This window comes from Ornithodoros turicata, chromosome 6 (assembly GCF_037126465.1).
Source record: "Ornithodoros turicata isolate Travis chromosome 6, ASM3712646v1, whole genome shotgun sequence".
NCBI classification, from domain to species: Eukaryota; Metazoa; Arthropoda; class Arachnida; order Ixodida; family Argasidae; genus Ornithodoros; species Ornithodoros turicata.
The window spans coordinates 18461785-18476543 of record NC_088206.1 but is presented as its reverse complement, the minus strand read 5'-3'; the positions used below and the strand labels follow the sequence as shown (position 1 = coordinate 18476543).

Genomic DNA, 14759 nt, shown 5'->3' with positions numbered 1-14759 from the left:
TAAGTTTCTAGAAAATCAGTTTCAACTCATGCTCCGCTATCGAATCCTAACCGATAATAATACGTTTTGTCGCCGGTGGTAGGCCTAGTGATCACGGCGGTCACAACGAAATGGTAACAAAAACGGCACTGTGCTGTAGCATTTTGAATTTAATCACTGAATCCGATGGATATAAATATTCTCGTCTTTTTTATTCCAACTATTCGAGGTAGATAAGTTAAAAAATCGTACCGACGACCACAGGCGCCGCCAGGATTTTTTCCAGGGGGAGGGAGGGGGCAGGGTAGGACGTTTGGCATGCTGGCAGATTTTCTGCACCCCCGACTACATTGTCTTGGCTCAGAGACACTACGTTTCTGGAAGCCAGACGGGGGGGGGGGGGGGGCAACGGCCTCTTGCCCCCTCCCCCGTGGCGGAGCCCATGCTGACGACAGGATATGTACCAGCAGGTGGTTCTGCCGGCAGCGGTACAACGACGGGAGCAGACGACAATTCCCGACGTGCCTTGTGCAGCATAGCTGGCTTTCATCAAATTTGCACAAACAAATCCACTAGTTTTGCAGATCGCTAGTGGTATCCATTTCAATCCCAGCATCCAATCCACTTGCAACCCAAAATGACGCTGGCCATGTTGGATAAGAGGACAAATAGTGAGGATAGGTTGATTGATAATGCCCCATATTTCAAGATGTCATTGGTCAAAAAGCTGAAAAGGTGGGTGGAGCGTCAGGTATATGCACGACCCATTAATGGCCAGACAGCCTTTTAGTATGCGACTCTGTTTTATCTCAACTTGACTAGCAAATTAAAAAAATATATATTAGGCGTTCTTTGACGCGTTTCTCACTCGTCGGGTTGGGTTTACAAGCAAAAAGCTGAAGCTATGGGGGGGTGTCGAGGTAGCTTGCCGTTGTTGGCCGCACTCATGTGGGCATCGTCACGACTATAGCCAAAAAAAAAAAAGGAAAGTGGGAGAGGGGAGTTGAGGACTTCAAAGCTGAAGCTATGCCATCAACATAAACTGCCTGTCTTCAAATGAGCATCCCGACAGGTTTCCCTGCCGTTCTTCTCTTCCGGGATGGCAGATAGGCTGCGTTTGAACTTCGTAGGAGAACTTACCTGTTGTGAAGAAGATCGCCCACCCTAATATGAAGTCGTCTGAGTCATGAGGAAATTGAGACAAGTCCACACAGGTGATGATCAGAGAAGCAATGTTGGCTAGTGTCGACAAAATGTGGCACCCCCGTTCCGAGCATGGTATAGAGGACCACCGTCTCACCTGTGAGCAGATTTAAACGGGCTTGTTGCGATGTGAAAAGCGCAGAAAGGAAACAAGCAACGTAAATTGCGGAGGCTGAACGGAAAGCTTCACCAATGCCCAAGCAATCATCTTAAAAGTGGCAGTTGATACGAAAAGACCACGATTTACTACAAGCGCTAAACCCCCAGAGCTGGGAATGAAACAAGAAAGACACGACACTGCACTCAAATGCCAACCTTCCCAGCACTGGGGGGTCACACTGTTGATACACTCTTGAAACAGAACTTCACCGCATAGCACGCTCCCGGCCAACTATCATCCCGAATGACATTGTTCTCTCCCCTGATTCTTCTGAAAAAGGGAGGAGTACCCCTTCTTGTGACACTTATGCAGTTAGCATGTTAAGCGTCACAAAAGGCGTACGCCCCGCGCTTTCCACAATTCAGTAGTGATAACGGTATCGTTCTGTGCAATGGTTAGCCCTCAGCGTGCTGCGCCAACACTACCTAGAGACAAAGCCTGGCAGTGGTGCTGGTGTAACGGCTCGCCGTTGTCGGCCACACTGAGGTGGGCAACGTCACGACTTACGCCCTGGGGGAATGTGCGTCCTGGGTCGGCTTCTAAGGGAACTGTGCCGACATATATCTGACAGCCCGTCTGAGGAAAACCCAGTCAACACAGCCGGCACCGTGATTCGAACCCGGGTACCTCCCAGTCTGACCAACACGCTAACCACTCAGCCACGCGAGCTGGTTTTTTTTTCCGCCTTTTATTAACAAAACACACAAGAGCACACAACTACAGGTACGTCACACGGTCGCAACGCCGTGGGCCATTACAAAACGTCTAAGGAGGAAACTGAAGACCTTTTGAATTTGTACATACGATTTTACAAGTACGTAAGGGCATCAGACAATGTTTCTAACCAATCTGGCAGCTCTAAACATCGCATCAGGCACAGCTTAAGTTGAGATATTTCTATCTTAAAGCTGGTAATAGGACAAAGCCTGGTGGTGGTGGTGACGGTGAAAGCGCTCGCCTGATCGCTCGAGCGACGTAGACGTAACAACCAACTGCGTCCGCCAATCACGACGTTGCTTTAGGCCGTAGCCATGGAAACAAGCCACCATGAGCCACATAGGCAGCTACCGGAAGTCACAGGCTGTGTTTGAAAATCGTCTGCGGCGATTGACTGATATCTTAGCTGGCTGCTGCGATTGGCGAAGCAGTGAGAGGAGGCATCAAGCAGGCCTTCTCTATCTAAGTGGCGTTGGCTATGGCGTTGGCGTTGGCTATGGCGGGGCTATGGTTCTGTTTTAAGAGTGTACGCAAACCTCCCGCTGTCATCAAGATACCAAAATCTCGTTTATTAAACGGACGGTCACATCTGGAAACCCATGAAATATGAACCCATACCAATATGTTCGGCATCGGCAGATAATCTACTTGGCTAATGTTTTCGTCCGAAAAGAGCCCAGACATTAATGGGACCATGAAAGTATATATTTGACAAGCCCACGAACATTTTAGATTTGTTCCTCTGTACTAAAGTGATGTGTAAAGTTCCAAATCGTTCAAATAGCGAAAATATTCGATATAACCTCGGCCGTGAACGGGGGCTGTTACGACTCGCCTGTGAGGCGAAGTGGCCGTGACGTCAAACATAGGGGATGTTGTCGATTGGCGGACGGTCTTTTGCCAGCAAATTGCAACATACCAAAAATGCATTATGAACTCTTAGGAGATTTCGAGCAAAAGCGAGATAACGGAGCGGGAGACAACGCTCGTTGAAAGCCACTCCATGTTTGAAAAATCCTGAAACGCGCAGGTGCGTTGAAATATCCACCGCCAAATTTTGATATGCAAATGAGCCGAAACTAGTGCTCATTCAGCGCTAAAGAGACGTTCGCATCCAGAAATCCATCTATGAAATCGCGCAATAAAATAACGTTCGGCATCGGCCGATAATCTACCCGGCTAAGTTGTTCGCAGGAAAAGAGCTTAGATATTAAATAAACGAATTTTGAAGATCAACGCTGCTTCCGCAGCCACAGAAGCTCCTGCGGCGTGACGTCACACCCTCAGTGGAGGAGTGAGAGGGAGGCGCTCAGAGGAGGAATGGCACCTTCCTCCAGACGCCCCGTAGCTCAGACGCCCACACGGTCGCGCCCTCATTGGTTCTTAGGGACTGACGTTTTCTCGTTTTTCCAGAGAGGGAATTCCGGAATACTCTCAACATCCGGCGTCTGCTCGTGTCATGTATCCCCCCCCCCCCCATCACATAACAGTCAAACTACGCCACTATTTCGCGTAGGGTTTTCGATACCGTGGTCAATGGTCCGGGAGGAATAAAATGACACTACAGTTTTGAAATCGACTGAAACGGACGCTACCATCCCTTTAAAGGACCACATACTTTGAAGCGATAGAGGTGATTGGAGTAGTTGTTGATCTGCCGGCCAGATCAACCGCGTTCAAGCCCAGATAAGCCTCGGTCGGCGAAGGTGATGCGATACTGTGGCGCGCTGTTTTGGTTTCAGCTTACTTGCATAGCGAAATTCAATTATTCACGGCACGCGCTCATTTAAGGATTTTTGAAAAGATGGAGCTGTCAACGAGGATTGTCTCCCGTTTTGCAACTGTGGTCAAATTTTATAAAATACGGATTTTTTTTTTTTTTTCACTTACAATGGGTGGCAGTATATTCTAAGTCAAGTGAGGAACAGCATACTAATTTGTGTCTCTATATATCTTTAAAAAACAATAAAATGAAATGAAATGAGACATTATGGCCGCACTAGCAACTTCCTAGGTCGTCATCCTCAGTCATGAGTCAAAATGTTTGACCAATGAACTTTTTAACTATGATAGTCAGAAGGAAGATATGAAAGATAGAAATTCGGCACAATGGCAGCATCTGTTCCTCCTCGTGCGCTGATCCCGCTATCGTTTCCAGAAAAAGGATCAGGCCAACACAGCATGCCAGAAACGTGTTTTCTCCCTTGCCCTTAAATACGAGGGAGAGCAAGAGCTACTGCTTTTTCTCTGTCACAGTTAAGGGCGAGGGAGAAAGCGCGTTTTGGCCGAAGCGGCAAAAATGACTTCCAAATCTGCTGACTATAATAATAATAATCCTTTGTTGACAGTGTGCATGCAAACAGACAAGCCTCAGTAGCAGTGCACATTCAGGCTGAGGTGACAAAGCATAACGAAGCAAACTATAATCAACAATCCCTGCCCGCAATGTTACTTACGGATGTGCAACAGCAGCAATTTATGAGGTACTTCTCATTCCAACGTTGCGCATCCTTGTCGCGGTCATTCAGCAGCAATGTGCCTTCCCCCATTGTTGGCATCTCCATTGTCTTTCAGAAGGCAGGGACAAGCTCTCTTCAAAGTAGAATACACCACCTGCTCCCAAAAGATACCGCTCCATTTCAGTCGTGCGGTCAACCTGTTGGACACTGAAAACAGTGCCGACTAGAGCCACTAAATAAGCTACGCTTCAGGGTATCGACACGGCATGAGTTCCAAGAGCGAGCATGCGCCATCTTGTTTCCGCGCCACGCTACCCACGCGCACGCGCACTGCGTGCGTTAGCGCACGATGCTATTTATTGTGCGCGGGTGAAATTTTCCTTTCGTTTGCAAGCAGCAGTTGACGGCCTTGCTCACCTTGGCATCCTTGGGACGCTCTGGTTGACAATACATGGATTATCGCACAACACTAATACACGCTTCTCTATCCCACAGGGAGCATTATGTTAGCCGAATTTGATCCTCAAATGGGGATGACAACGGTGTGGTGCGGAAACAAGATGGCGCCCCTGCTCTCCCTTGGACCTCAGTGTCGGTACTCTGAAGCGAAGCTGATTTAGTGACTCTAGTGTCGACGTCCGTATAGCTGCACTCTCTGAGCCCGCCTGAGGGGGCGCCCCCCAAAAGACAGCTTTTCGGGCAGGAAGATGGCGCGTTAGGCTGACCGAAGCGAGAAAGAAAATCAAGAATGCAAGGGAGGCTAAGATTTTCCTTTTTTTTCCCCGGAGGCGAAAAGCAGACGCCGGCCTTGAAAGACTGGTGTTTAAAAGCAGAACTTCAACAACTCCTAATGTGTTGCATATGGATGGCGTACGCCTTTTTATGACACTTTGGATTTACATTAATGAACCATTTCCGAGTAAGCATATGCGCATGCGCAGCCACCTGCAGCATGTCGTTCTGGGGTAAGTAATCGGTGTCAAGGTTGCGCGGACGTTCGAGGCCCATACTTGACGACGCTTTGTAATCGTAATCAGTTATGCTTTCACTCTTTCCGCATTCATTTTGCAATCGTCTCTTGCTACTTTCCCACGCGACGTGCCTGTCCGAGAAGCCCCTCGCTCATTTGGGGTTAAAATAGAGAGTTTTCGGAAACCGTTGATAACGTGGCTTGCGTGGAACCGTATCAACCGGAACCAATCATTGGACAAGATTCTGAGTCACACACGACTGCGATTGGCTCCGATAGGAACGGAAACCTTACCAACGGTGTGCTAAAACTGCCTAATACTACATTTTGCATTCCGACACAGAGGACGACATGTGCATGGATGGTCCAATCACAGAAAGGCGCCCGCCCCGCTCTGTGCTTGAATCAAGAACAATCATTCTCATGAAAACGTGTGGTGCGGTGTGGTCGGTGTGGTGTTGTGTTTGTTTGAAGGGCGCGACCCAAGCATACCGCAGGTAGCGTATTTGCGTGATCAAATCTGTGTGCACGACGTTTTTTCTTTTAATTCTGCGTTAGCGCCGCGAAGCAACTGTGGCTATGAGCGGCGTACAGACGTTGACAGATGGAGAGAGGACAGCAGGAAGGAATTGGGGACAGGGGAGGTTAGTGTGCGTCCTGGGCTGACCTCAGGGGGAACTGTGCCGACATTCGTCTGGAAAGTCTTAGGAAAACCCAGGGAAAACCTCAGACAGCACAGCCGGTGACAGGATTCGATCCCGTGTCACCTCCCATGCAGTCTCGGCGTGGAAAGCGATCATCTTAACCACTACGCCACAGGAGCTGGTGTGTGTGTGTGCACGACTTGCTTCGGTCGACTGTGCGAACCGAACCGTAAACCGAAAGTAACCGTTATTTCTAGGCTGAACCGGAACTCAACGGGTGGTGCTCAAGTTGAGAAGAGGTGCTACGCATGCTGGGCCTTCGAACCTCCGTTCCGAAATTTCGCTCGGAGCAAGGCAAAACTTTATATACTCTGGCTTAAAAGACAAACAAGATGAGTTCGCCTGGGAACGCCTACACCCCCCTCCCCCCCCCCCCAAAAAAAAAGTAAGGTACTTTAACAAATACTTCGCACGTACTTTTCTTATGACAAAGTTTAAATTTCGTAACACATAGTACATGTTTCGGTTTCGTTTGTCATCATCACTTCTTCATTTATTGTTGTTGTTGTTGTTCGTTTGGCGTGCGAATTGAAATCGCGATTGCTTGCTGTGCGAAATGTTCTGTTACAACGCGGTCAGTTTGACGCTTCAGATAGCAAAGATAACGAGCAACATTTCAGATATATCGCACAACAAAATGTACAGGCAGTATTTTACGCAGCAATCTTCGGCACTCTGAGGATATAGTTTCGTTAGAGATGTAGTTTCCTTTCAGTTCGGGAATTAGCTGTAACTTTAGTTATATTATTTTCACATTATGAGTTGATAATGTTATCACAGCCACGCACAATTCAACATGATAAGTACACAGCACGGCATTTGGTGACAAGTGCCTACACCTCTTAGTTCAATTTTAGTTTGCGCTGATGACATTTTTCCAAAAGAGCAGGATTCCTGGGTACAACAACAACAACAATAGATGCTGACGATGAGATGGGATGTTTCCCGGGGTACGCCATACATTTTATGTCCTTTTTCCACAGAATTAGTACGGTTAAGCACTGAAGCTGACGCTATACGATTCCAGCCGAACTTCAGACCGGAAGAGTAAATCCCCTTTTTATATATTTTTGTCTTTCTTTATTTTTTATTTTTTAGGGAATAGCAAGCCGGCGTGCTGCATGGCTGACCTTTCCCCTTTTATCTTCCCTTTTCCGCTTTTTCTGCCAATACCCCCCCCCCCTCCCACGTGACGTTGCTTACCTTACGTCATTTTGACAGGAAGTTGCAAACCACCCACTGACCCGATTTTGCTGTCGCCATCTTGTATCTGAACAGGAACTGAACCGACTGAGGAAATTTCGAATACCAGTTCAAATAACGTTCGGAAGCTTTGAAATTGCCTTGTTTTTTGTTTTGTTTTTGTTTTTCATTTTCATTATTTTTAGAAGTTACTCAGAGCTAACGGCTTGCGTATGATTACGCTGTCTGTGGTGCACGGTAGCACAAGTAGCAGTTCCATTCGTGGAACAAGCGTTTTGCCGTACTCGAATACGTATACTATAGTGTCTCCACAAGGAGGCTCACCCGAGACTCTACAGTCTAGATGGTGTTATGTTCCAGCGCTAAAAGTCAGCGTGGAACTGTAACTATAGCTGCTTGTTGCAGCAACTAGTTACTTTTCTACAAAGGTACCTTTTAACCAAGAGCAAAGGTTACTTCTCTACAAAGGTAGCTTGTAACCGTAACTAGTTACAGCACTTGGTTAAAGTAACTGTACAATGTAACTGTAGCGAAGTTACTCAAGTAGTGCAATATTTTCCACGTATTAGTTTCCTAACGTCGTTTTGTCGAGGCAACCCTGCCGTTTTTCCCAACTAAGAATTCCCCGAATTTCGTCTCTCATACGCACCCATAAGGAACGCCTTAGAGTAAATCCCACCGTGCAGCTAGGGTTAGTTATGACACGGTGTACCATGAAATCTGCTCTCGACCGACTGGACAACCGCAACGTTGACCTCGTTTATGGGAGTAGCCGAATTTGTCGTGTGACGAATGCAATCTCTCCCTATTATTTTTTTCGTCAACATCAACATCAACGGTGTAACTATGCTAAGACATTACAAATGTTAAAACAAAGTTTTGGAGAGTTACATTTTAATACGATCGCATTATTGGACTACATCCTAGGAAATTCCTGTGGTTGCCGAAACCTCCGCTCGGACAATAGATGGCGCCATTTTTTTTCTTATAATGTAACTGTAAAGTAACGAAGTTACTTTAACGTGCTAGCTGTAACTATACATTTCAAACAGAGTAAAAGTAACTTAAGCTCAGTTACTATTTTTGCAGGCTAACTGTAACTGTAACTCAGTTCCCGTTATAATGCACCGCAAATTGTATAGTCGGAAAGTCCCCGCTTCATAGGCCCTTTAATCACCAATGGTGGATAAATGGAGGATAAATGGTGGATAAAAACACTTACATGCACACAAGCAGGATGTAGCGTACTCGCTTTTAATTTGAGACGCGCCGATCTGACAAGTTCATGGGCACGGTATAGCTGTTGCTTGTCTATGCGGACGATATTTGTATGTATTTCTACATCTGTCATTATCTAGCCGACCGACGACTAACGATCTCACCTGCCAAGACTGTAGCCATGGCCTTTTCACGGAAGTCATTTCACAAGTACTCACTATCCTTTGCTGGATCGCCCATCACATTTGTCTCAACCTGCCGTTACTTGGGTTTTACCGTTGACGCGGCTTGACATGGTCTCCCCACGTGAAGACCCTTCTTGCGAAGGCTTCAAGCCTGGTTAACTTCCCCGCAACAAAATCACCGCAAAGGTTGTGGTGTATCCGTAACCTTTGAGACGTCAGGAACATGTGTACGAAATATCTCGTTCCAAAACTGCGCAGATTTTGTTCAAACGAATTTATTACGAAGCGAGCGCTTCGCCTCTGTGAAGAGAGAGGGCACTGAAAGCAGCACGCCGCTAGGCAGGGAAGGGTAACGGGCGTATTTTCGTTACCGTTTCCATTTACGTTACTGCTATATTTTCGTTTCCGTTATCCGTTTCTGATACCAGCCTTTCAATTTCGTTTCCGTTACGTTTCCGTTACGTTTCCGTTACTGTTTCCGGTAATGGAAAGGCTGTTACAGAGCTGCGGGAGGACAGCCTGTCAGGCTCTGTCAGCACCCTGTTTTGCCCAAGTGCTGCTTTGGTGTCACGCGTACACAACACACAAGTAATTTTACGAAACTGGGATGCGCACATCTTGCAAGATTTTATTTTTTAAATTTATGAACATGTCTTCAGTCTTCAGTCACTCTGAGTCCAGCAACTGGTAACCTTATTCACTGATATTTGCGTAACCTTCATCCAATGTCGCGTTCATAATCGGGCGCTCTCAGTAGTAAATAATAGTGCCATAGCCACGGTGAAATGAAAAAAAAAAGTAAAAAAGAAATAACTAAAAATCGTAGGCTGTCATCCTCATGCTATGGTGGAATATAGTCAGGCGTTGATGTCATGGAGTTATGAGGACTGGGACGAGGTAAGCGAGGGATGCACCCTCGAGATCCAATATCGCGCTTTGTTTCCATGCTCACGTGTATAGTATTTAGAGCATTACAGGGAATGGAGTTATCAAAATACATAAATAAAACGGAACGTCACGCAAATGACATCGCACAACAGGAAAAGCCATTACCCGAATTCAATACCGGACGATAATTTTCGTTTCCGTTTCTGTTTCTGGTAATGGAGGACCGTGGTATGCGTTTCCGTTATCGTTACCATCTCTAATTTCGGTAATATACCGTTTCTGTACCCATATCAGGTACCTGGAAGCGAAAGTTCAACGCTGGACCAATGTCATTTCTCACTTCGCTGGCGCTGCACGGGGGATTGATCAGGAAGCGCTCCTATTGATTCACGGGGCATTGGTTCGGGGAACCCTTCTCTACAGCCTCCCGGTCTTACATGGCATCTCAAGAACATCTGAACAGAGGCTTCGGTGTATGTTGTCCAGAAGCTTGAGGATCTGCCTCGGTGTACCCCGCGCCGCTGAAACGCACATGGTGGTGGCAGAGGCCCGCGAGCTGCCAGTAGAGGTCTTACGTCTCAGAGAAACTGTGCGCCATTATCTACGACTCGTCGCGGAACACCGTCGTCACCCCTTGGTTTCGAAGCTCGAAAGGCGGAGGCAGAGCAACATTTCTCACTGCATCGCTGCTGTAAAGCCCTTGCTACCGGCTTTTGTTGGAAGATCAGTTGTCCCCAGGTCTCCTCCGTGGGTCTTTTCGATACCTTCAATCTCCACTACCATTCCTGGGCTCAAGAGCAAGTGGGATCACGTTGCAGCACCCGTGTTGAAACAACTTGCTCTAGACATGATGCAGTGCCGTTACCCTTCGCACACTGCGGTATTCACAGATGGGTCGACCAACTTACACTGCTCCACTGCTACCTTTACAATCCCGACTATGTCGTCGTGCCAAGCATACTGTCTCTCGCACCGCACCTCATCCACGTCCAGAGTTGCATGCGATTTTGTTCTTCCTCAAGCACATTGCATCCGCCGCTATCAGCAGCTGGGTGATATACTGCGACTCCAAGGCAGCTCTCCAGTGTATAGCGAACATGGGTATTCGTGGATCACTTGCGCCTGTGGTGGTGGACATACTGGAAGAACTAAGCCGTCTTGAGATCAGCGAGCACTCTATCTACTCGTACTTCCAGTGGGTTCCTGCACACTGCGGCATCCGCGGCAATGAATAGGCTGACGAGGCTGCAGCAGCTGCGTATCATTCCCGATCAAGCGTGCGGATCCAAAGGCGACAGGCGAACCTTCCTAAATGATGTGGTGAGGCCTCTCGCACATGTGCAATTGTCTCGGGACGTTCCATCAAGAGTTCTGATGCGTGAAGTGAACCCTGACTTTGGCTTCACCATGCCTTCTCGTGTGCCTCCCAATTTTGCGTCGCTGATACACGGGCTTCGTCTTGGGGTTGCATTCACCCCCCATTTCAAGCATCTGATCGGCCGCTCCGACTCGATGCTCTGCTCTCGCTGTGCTCTTTTGGCGGATACCAAGCATGTGCTCCTCGACTGCCATCTTTACACCTCCCAAAGAGCAGCTCTACAGTGTCGCCTGCAGTCGATCACGGCCGCACCATTCACATTGGCAACCATTCTCGGCCCTTGGTCTAACCAGATTGACCATCGCCAAGCTCTTGAGTATTTCAAGTTTTTTCTCCGGGACACTGGTCTCCTCTCTACCCTATGATCTGCCTGCGTACCTGTGTGATGTGTGTGTGTGTGCTGTGGTTTTGCCTACCGTTCTGATATCTTACTGACTCCACTGACTGTCAACCCTATTTAGCATCGTTCATCACCTCATCATCAGGACACATCTCATCCTGCCCCATTGTGCCTTGGGGTAGTGGGCCGCACCTTACGTGGCGAATTTCCCCACTCATTAACTTATTTGTTGTTGTTCCGTTACCATTCCCTTCCTTGCTGCTAGGGTGCACGAATACAAGCTCCTGCACGCCACTGACATCACCCGGTATGTTTTCCCGGCGCTGCTTTATTTATCCTAGACTCTAATTTAACCTGCTGGTGTTTTGGAACGATACAACCTTTTTCCGAAGCATGCTCGCTTCGTTCCCGTTGCAATCCACGCCATAATGGTCGGCTGGTCGGCAATAATGTTGCATGAGTGGTTGCAGTGGATGAGATTCGCTATTTAAAACTGCCTTTTGGGCCTGTTTGTGAATTATTGATGTGGGTAAAAGCGCTAAAACGGAAAGGGACGAAACACAGACACTGGGCGCAACACTAGCGAGATTCGCTAGACGCCGGAAACGGCAACTACATGGGAGTTTTTTTTTTGTTTGTTTGTTTTTTCCCCTTTCAAAACGCAAGGGAGAATGCAGGTTTCGAAGCAAACGACAACGCAGGGTGACGTCACGGTATCCTCCTCCGGACGTACAGCCGTATAGTCTGGAGCTCTGTTTTCTGCTCTTCGCATTTCGGTTTGCTATTGTCGTCATTTACGAATTACTTACGCAAAATGAATACGGATGTTATATTCCGTATCGAGGGGATGCGGTTCGTGTTCGGTATGATGCTCACCTAATTTTTTTCGAATCCTTGCGAAGTCTCCATTTAACGCTGCCATACTTCCTCCAACCCGAAGAGGCAATATTGCACGTCGTTGCGCAACACGTCTCCCTCTCCTCGTTGAGTTTTCCTCTAACAGGGCCGTCAGCTCAGATGTGGCGTAACACCAACAACTTTATAGTAGTGATGATGATGATGACTGGGGAGTTCACATCCGCATTCGCTTGACATTGTCACATCCGCATTGTCTAGAGACGGGGTGTGGTTCGCACAACAACAACAACAAATAAGTAATGATGATGTAATGGTTCGCACAGTTCGCACATTCATTTCCAAGATCAGTTGATAAATTTTGTTGTGATGATGTTGCATGTCTGATTTCTTTCTGCAGCGTTGCTCACCTTTTACTAACTGTACGCACAAAAATCAGAAGCGTGAAACCGGCGACACTGAGAGGCTCAACCTGAAGGGGATGAGTATTAATCATACACTGACACACTAGGCTGAGTAGCAGACATGCTTCTGCTAGCTCAAATGTTTTGACTAAAAAAAACAAAAACAAAAAAACATAGCGATAGCTGTTGCGGTTGAGGTCTTTCGCTTGTTCGCAAAGCATGGCAGCATGGAAGGATGATTTAATGCATCTCAGAGCACTATCAGGTAGGTAAACAGATTATCTACATCTCCTTTCTGTCATGTAGCGATAACGCAGAAAGGCTCGCATAAATTTCGGAGCAGCAATTAAATGTGAAGAGAAAATTGCTCGCCGAGAGAAATAATCGAGCTGTTAGTATCAACATAAGTGCAATAATATCGGCAAACACAGAGCCGTAACGCGACGTTCTATCTAACAAGAAAAGTCGTATTCCCATTGCCCGAAAAGTATTTCAAACACGCTAAGTTCAGTTCCGCACTTTGCAGAAGCGCGTGTCTCTAAAGTACTCTCACTGCAGTGTTTGTTCGTTTGTAAGAAAAAAGGAGAAATTGAACTTGTCTTCCGACGTGTTCACTCTGTTGTAAACTGCAATAGTTCGTTATTTTCTCAAAGTACGTTCCCCACAAAGTCGAACGCCAATACTACACGGCATTGCGCAATATCACTCTCCCGTCAAGTTTTCCTCGAACGCCCCCGTCATAATAATAATAATAATAATGCAGTCATTTCTTCTGGATACCTTATAATTTGCAAATAACTATTACGTATTAATTTACAATTAAATATAAGCTCAGTCTCTCTTTGGTTTTATTTGAGCTACAAAGCTTGCACAAGATATGTAAAGGGCTACCGCCCGCGTTCCCTAAACAGACGACATTCTCGTCGTCATCCGCTTCGTGATGAATCTAAAGCTGCTAAGTGCTAAAGCTGGAGATGTAGCGGCTGGTGCGGTACAGATATACAAACACATATACAACATTGTTTGTATTCGTAAAGATGGAATATTTTTTGCACTCATCTAAAATAAATGAATTTCATAAGCAAAAAAGCAGCTTATCCGAAAACACAAAAGAGCAGCAAGTAAGGGAAGTTCAATTAGTAACTTACGCGTTTTAGAGAGAGCACTGCCAATTTACGTGTCACTTATATCACTCAAGAGTCCGAACAAAAGAACGAGTCCTTGCCTTTGAATAAGCACTGGTTCAAACACCCTGCGGTTCAACGGAATTCGAGTGAGATCGCTAAGCGCGCGCACATGTTGCATGCGAACCCGTTAGCAGGAGCGCCGTACGCGGTAAATATTCTCAACGGAAAGAAGGTCGTGCGTCCGTCTGCTTTGGCGGTTCCCTGGTTATGCAATGCGCACCGTAGATAGCATCTAGTTTTGAATCATAGGAGAATGGCGGTGCTGTCACTCAAACCTGCAAAAGTTATTTTTACAGAAAACACGTCAAGCAATTATATTACAGTTGCAATTGCAAAGTCATTATTTTAATAGAATTGTGGTGCGCCTATGTATTATTGATCGCAATTACGTCGACCTCTATTGAATCCATCTTTGTTTTTGTTTGTTTGTTTTTTAGATTCAGATTCCTAGCTTGACAGAGCTATATATCAATTAGCTTTTGCTGTATAAAAATAAATGGCGAGTCTAAATTGTGAAGGCATCTCGATATTTTGACCGAAACATATTGGTTTCAGGATAGAAATGTGGACCGCAACGGAGACGCAAGTGCGCTGTCGTTCCATAGCGTATACATGTGTTACAGGCAGAACGCAAAACCGGGCATTTTACGAAATGACTAAACGATTCCAGGCATTTCATGAAATGCCCGTTGCGGTCAGGCATTTAGCAAAATGCACAAGAAAAAAAAAAGCCAAACATTTCGTTAAATGCCTAGAGAAGCGGCCCAGTCATTTCGTTAAATGCCTGTTTGCATTGGCCATTTTGCAAAATGCTTCGGGAGTCCTGTGGACAAAGAAAGGAATGCAGGGGAACGGATCATATAGACTTGGCTTTCCAACGAAAAAAAAAAAAGAACCGGAAGGCTATAA

At 46.6% G+C, this 14759-nt stretch overlaps 1 protein-coding gene and 1 long non-coding RNA gene across 3 annotated transcripts in view; both read right to left on the bottom strand.

Moving 5' to 3' along the window:
- LOC135399318 (uncharacterized) overlaps positions 1 to 14759 on the bottom strand; it is a 123350-nt gene that overhangs the window by 43592 nt on the left and 64999 nt on the right. The window lies entirely within an intron of this gene.
- LOC135397682 (uncharacterized) overlaps positions 1 to 14759 on the bottom strand; it is a 57133-nt gene that overhangs the window by 28994 nt on the left and 13380 nt on the right. For both annotated transcript variants that reach the window (XM_064629288.1, XM_064629287.1), the window contains exons 2-3: positions 4516 to 4672; positions 1120 to 1279 (exon numbers count right to left, since the gene is read on the bottom strand). In XM_064629288.1, coding sequence (XP_064485358.1) covers positions 1120 to 1279; positions 4516 to 4623 — 268 coding nt within the window. In that variant the 5' untranslated portion in view covers positions 4624 to 4672. The remainder of the gene's footprint in view (positions 1 to 1119; positions 1280 to 4515; positions 4673 to 14759) is intronic.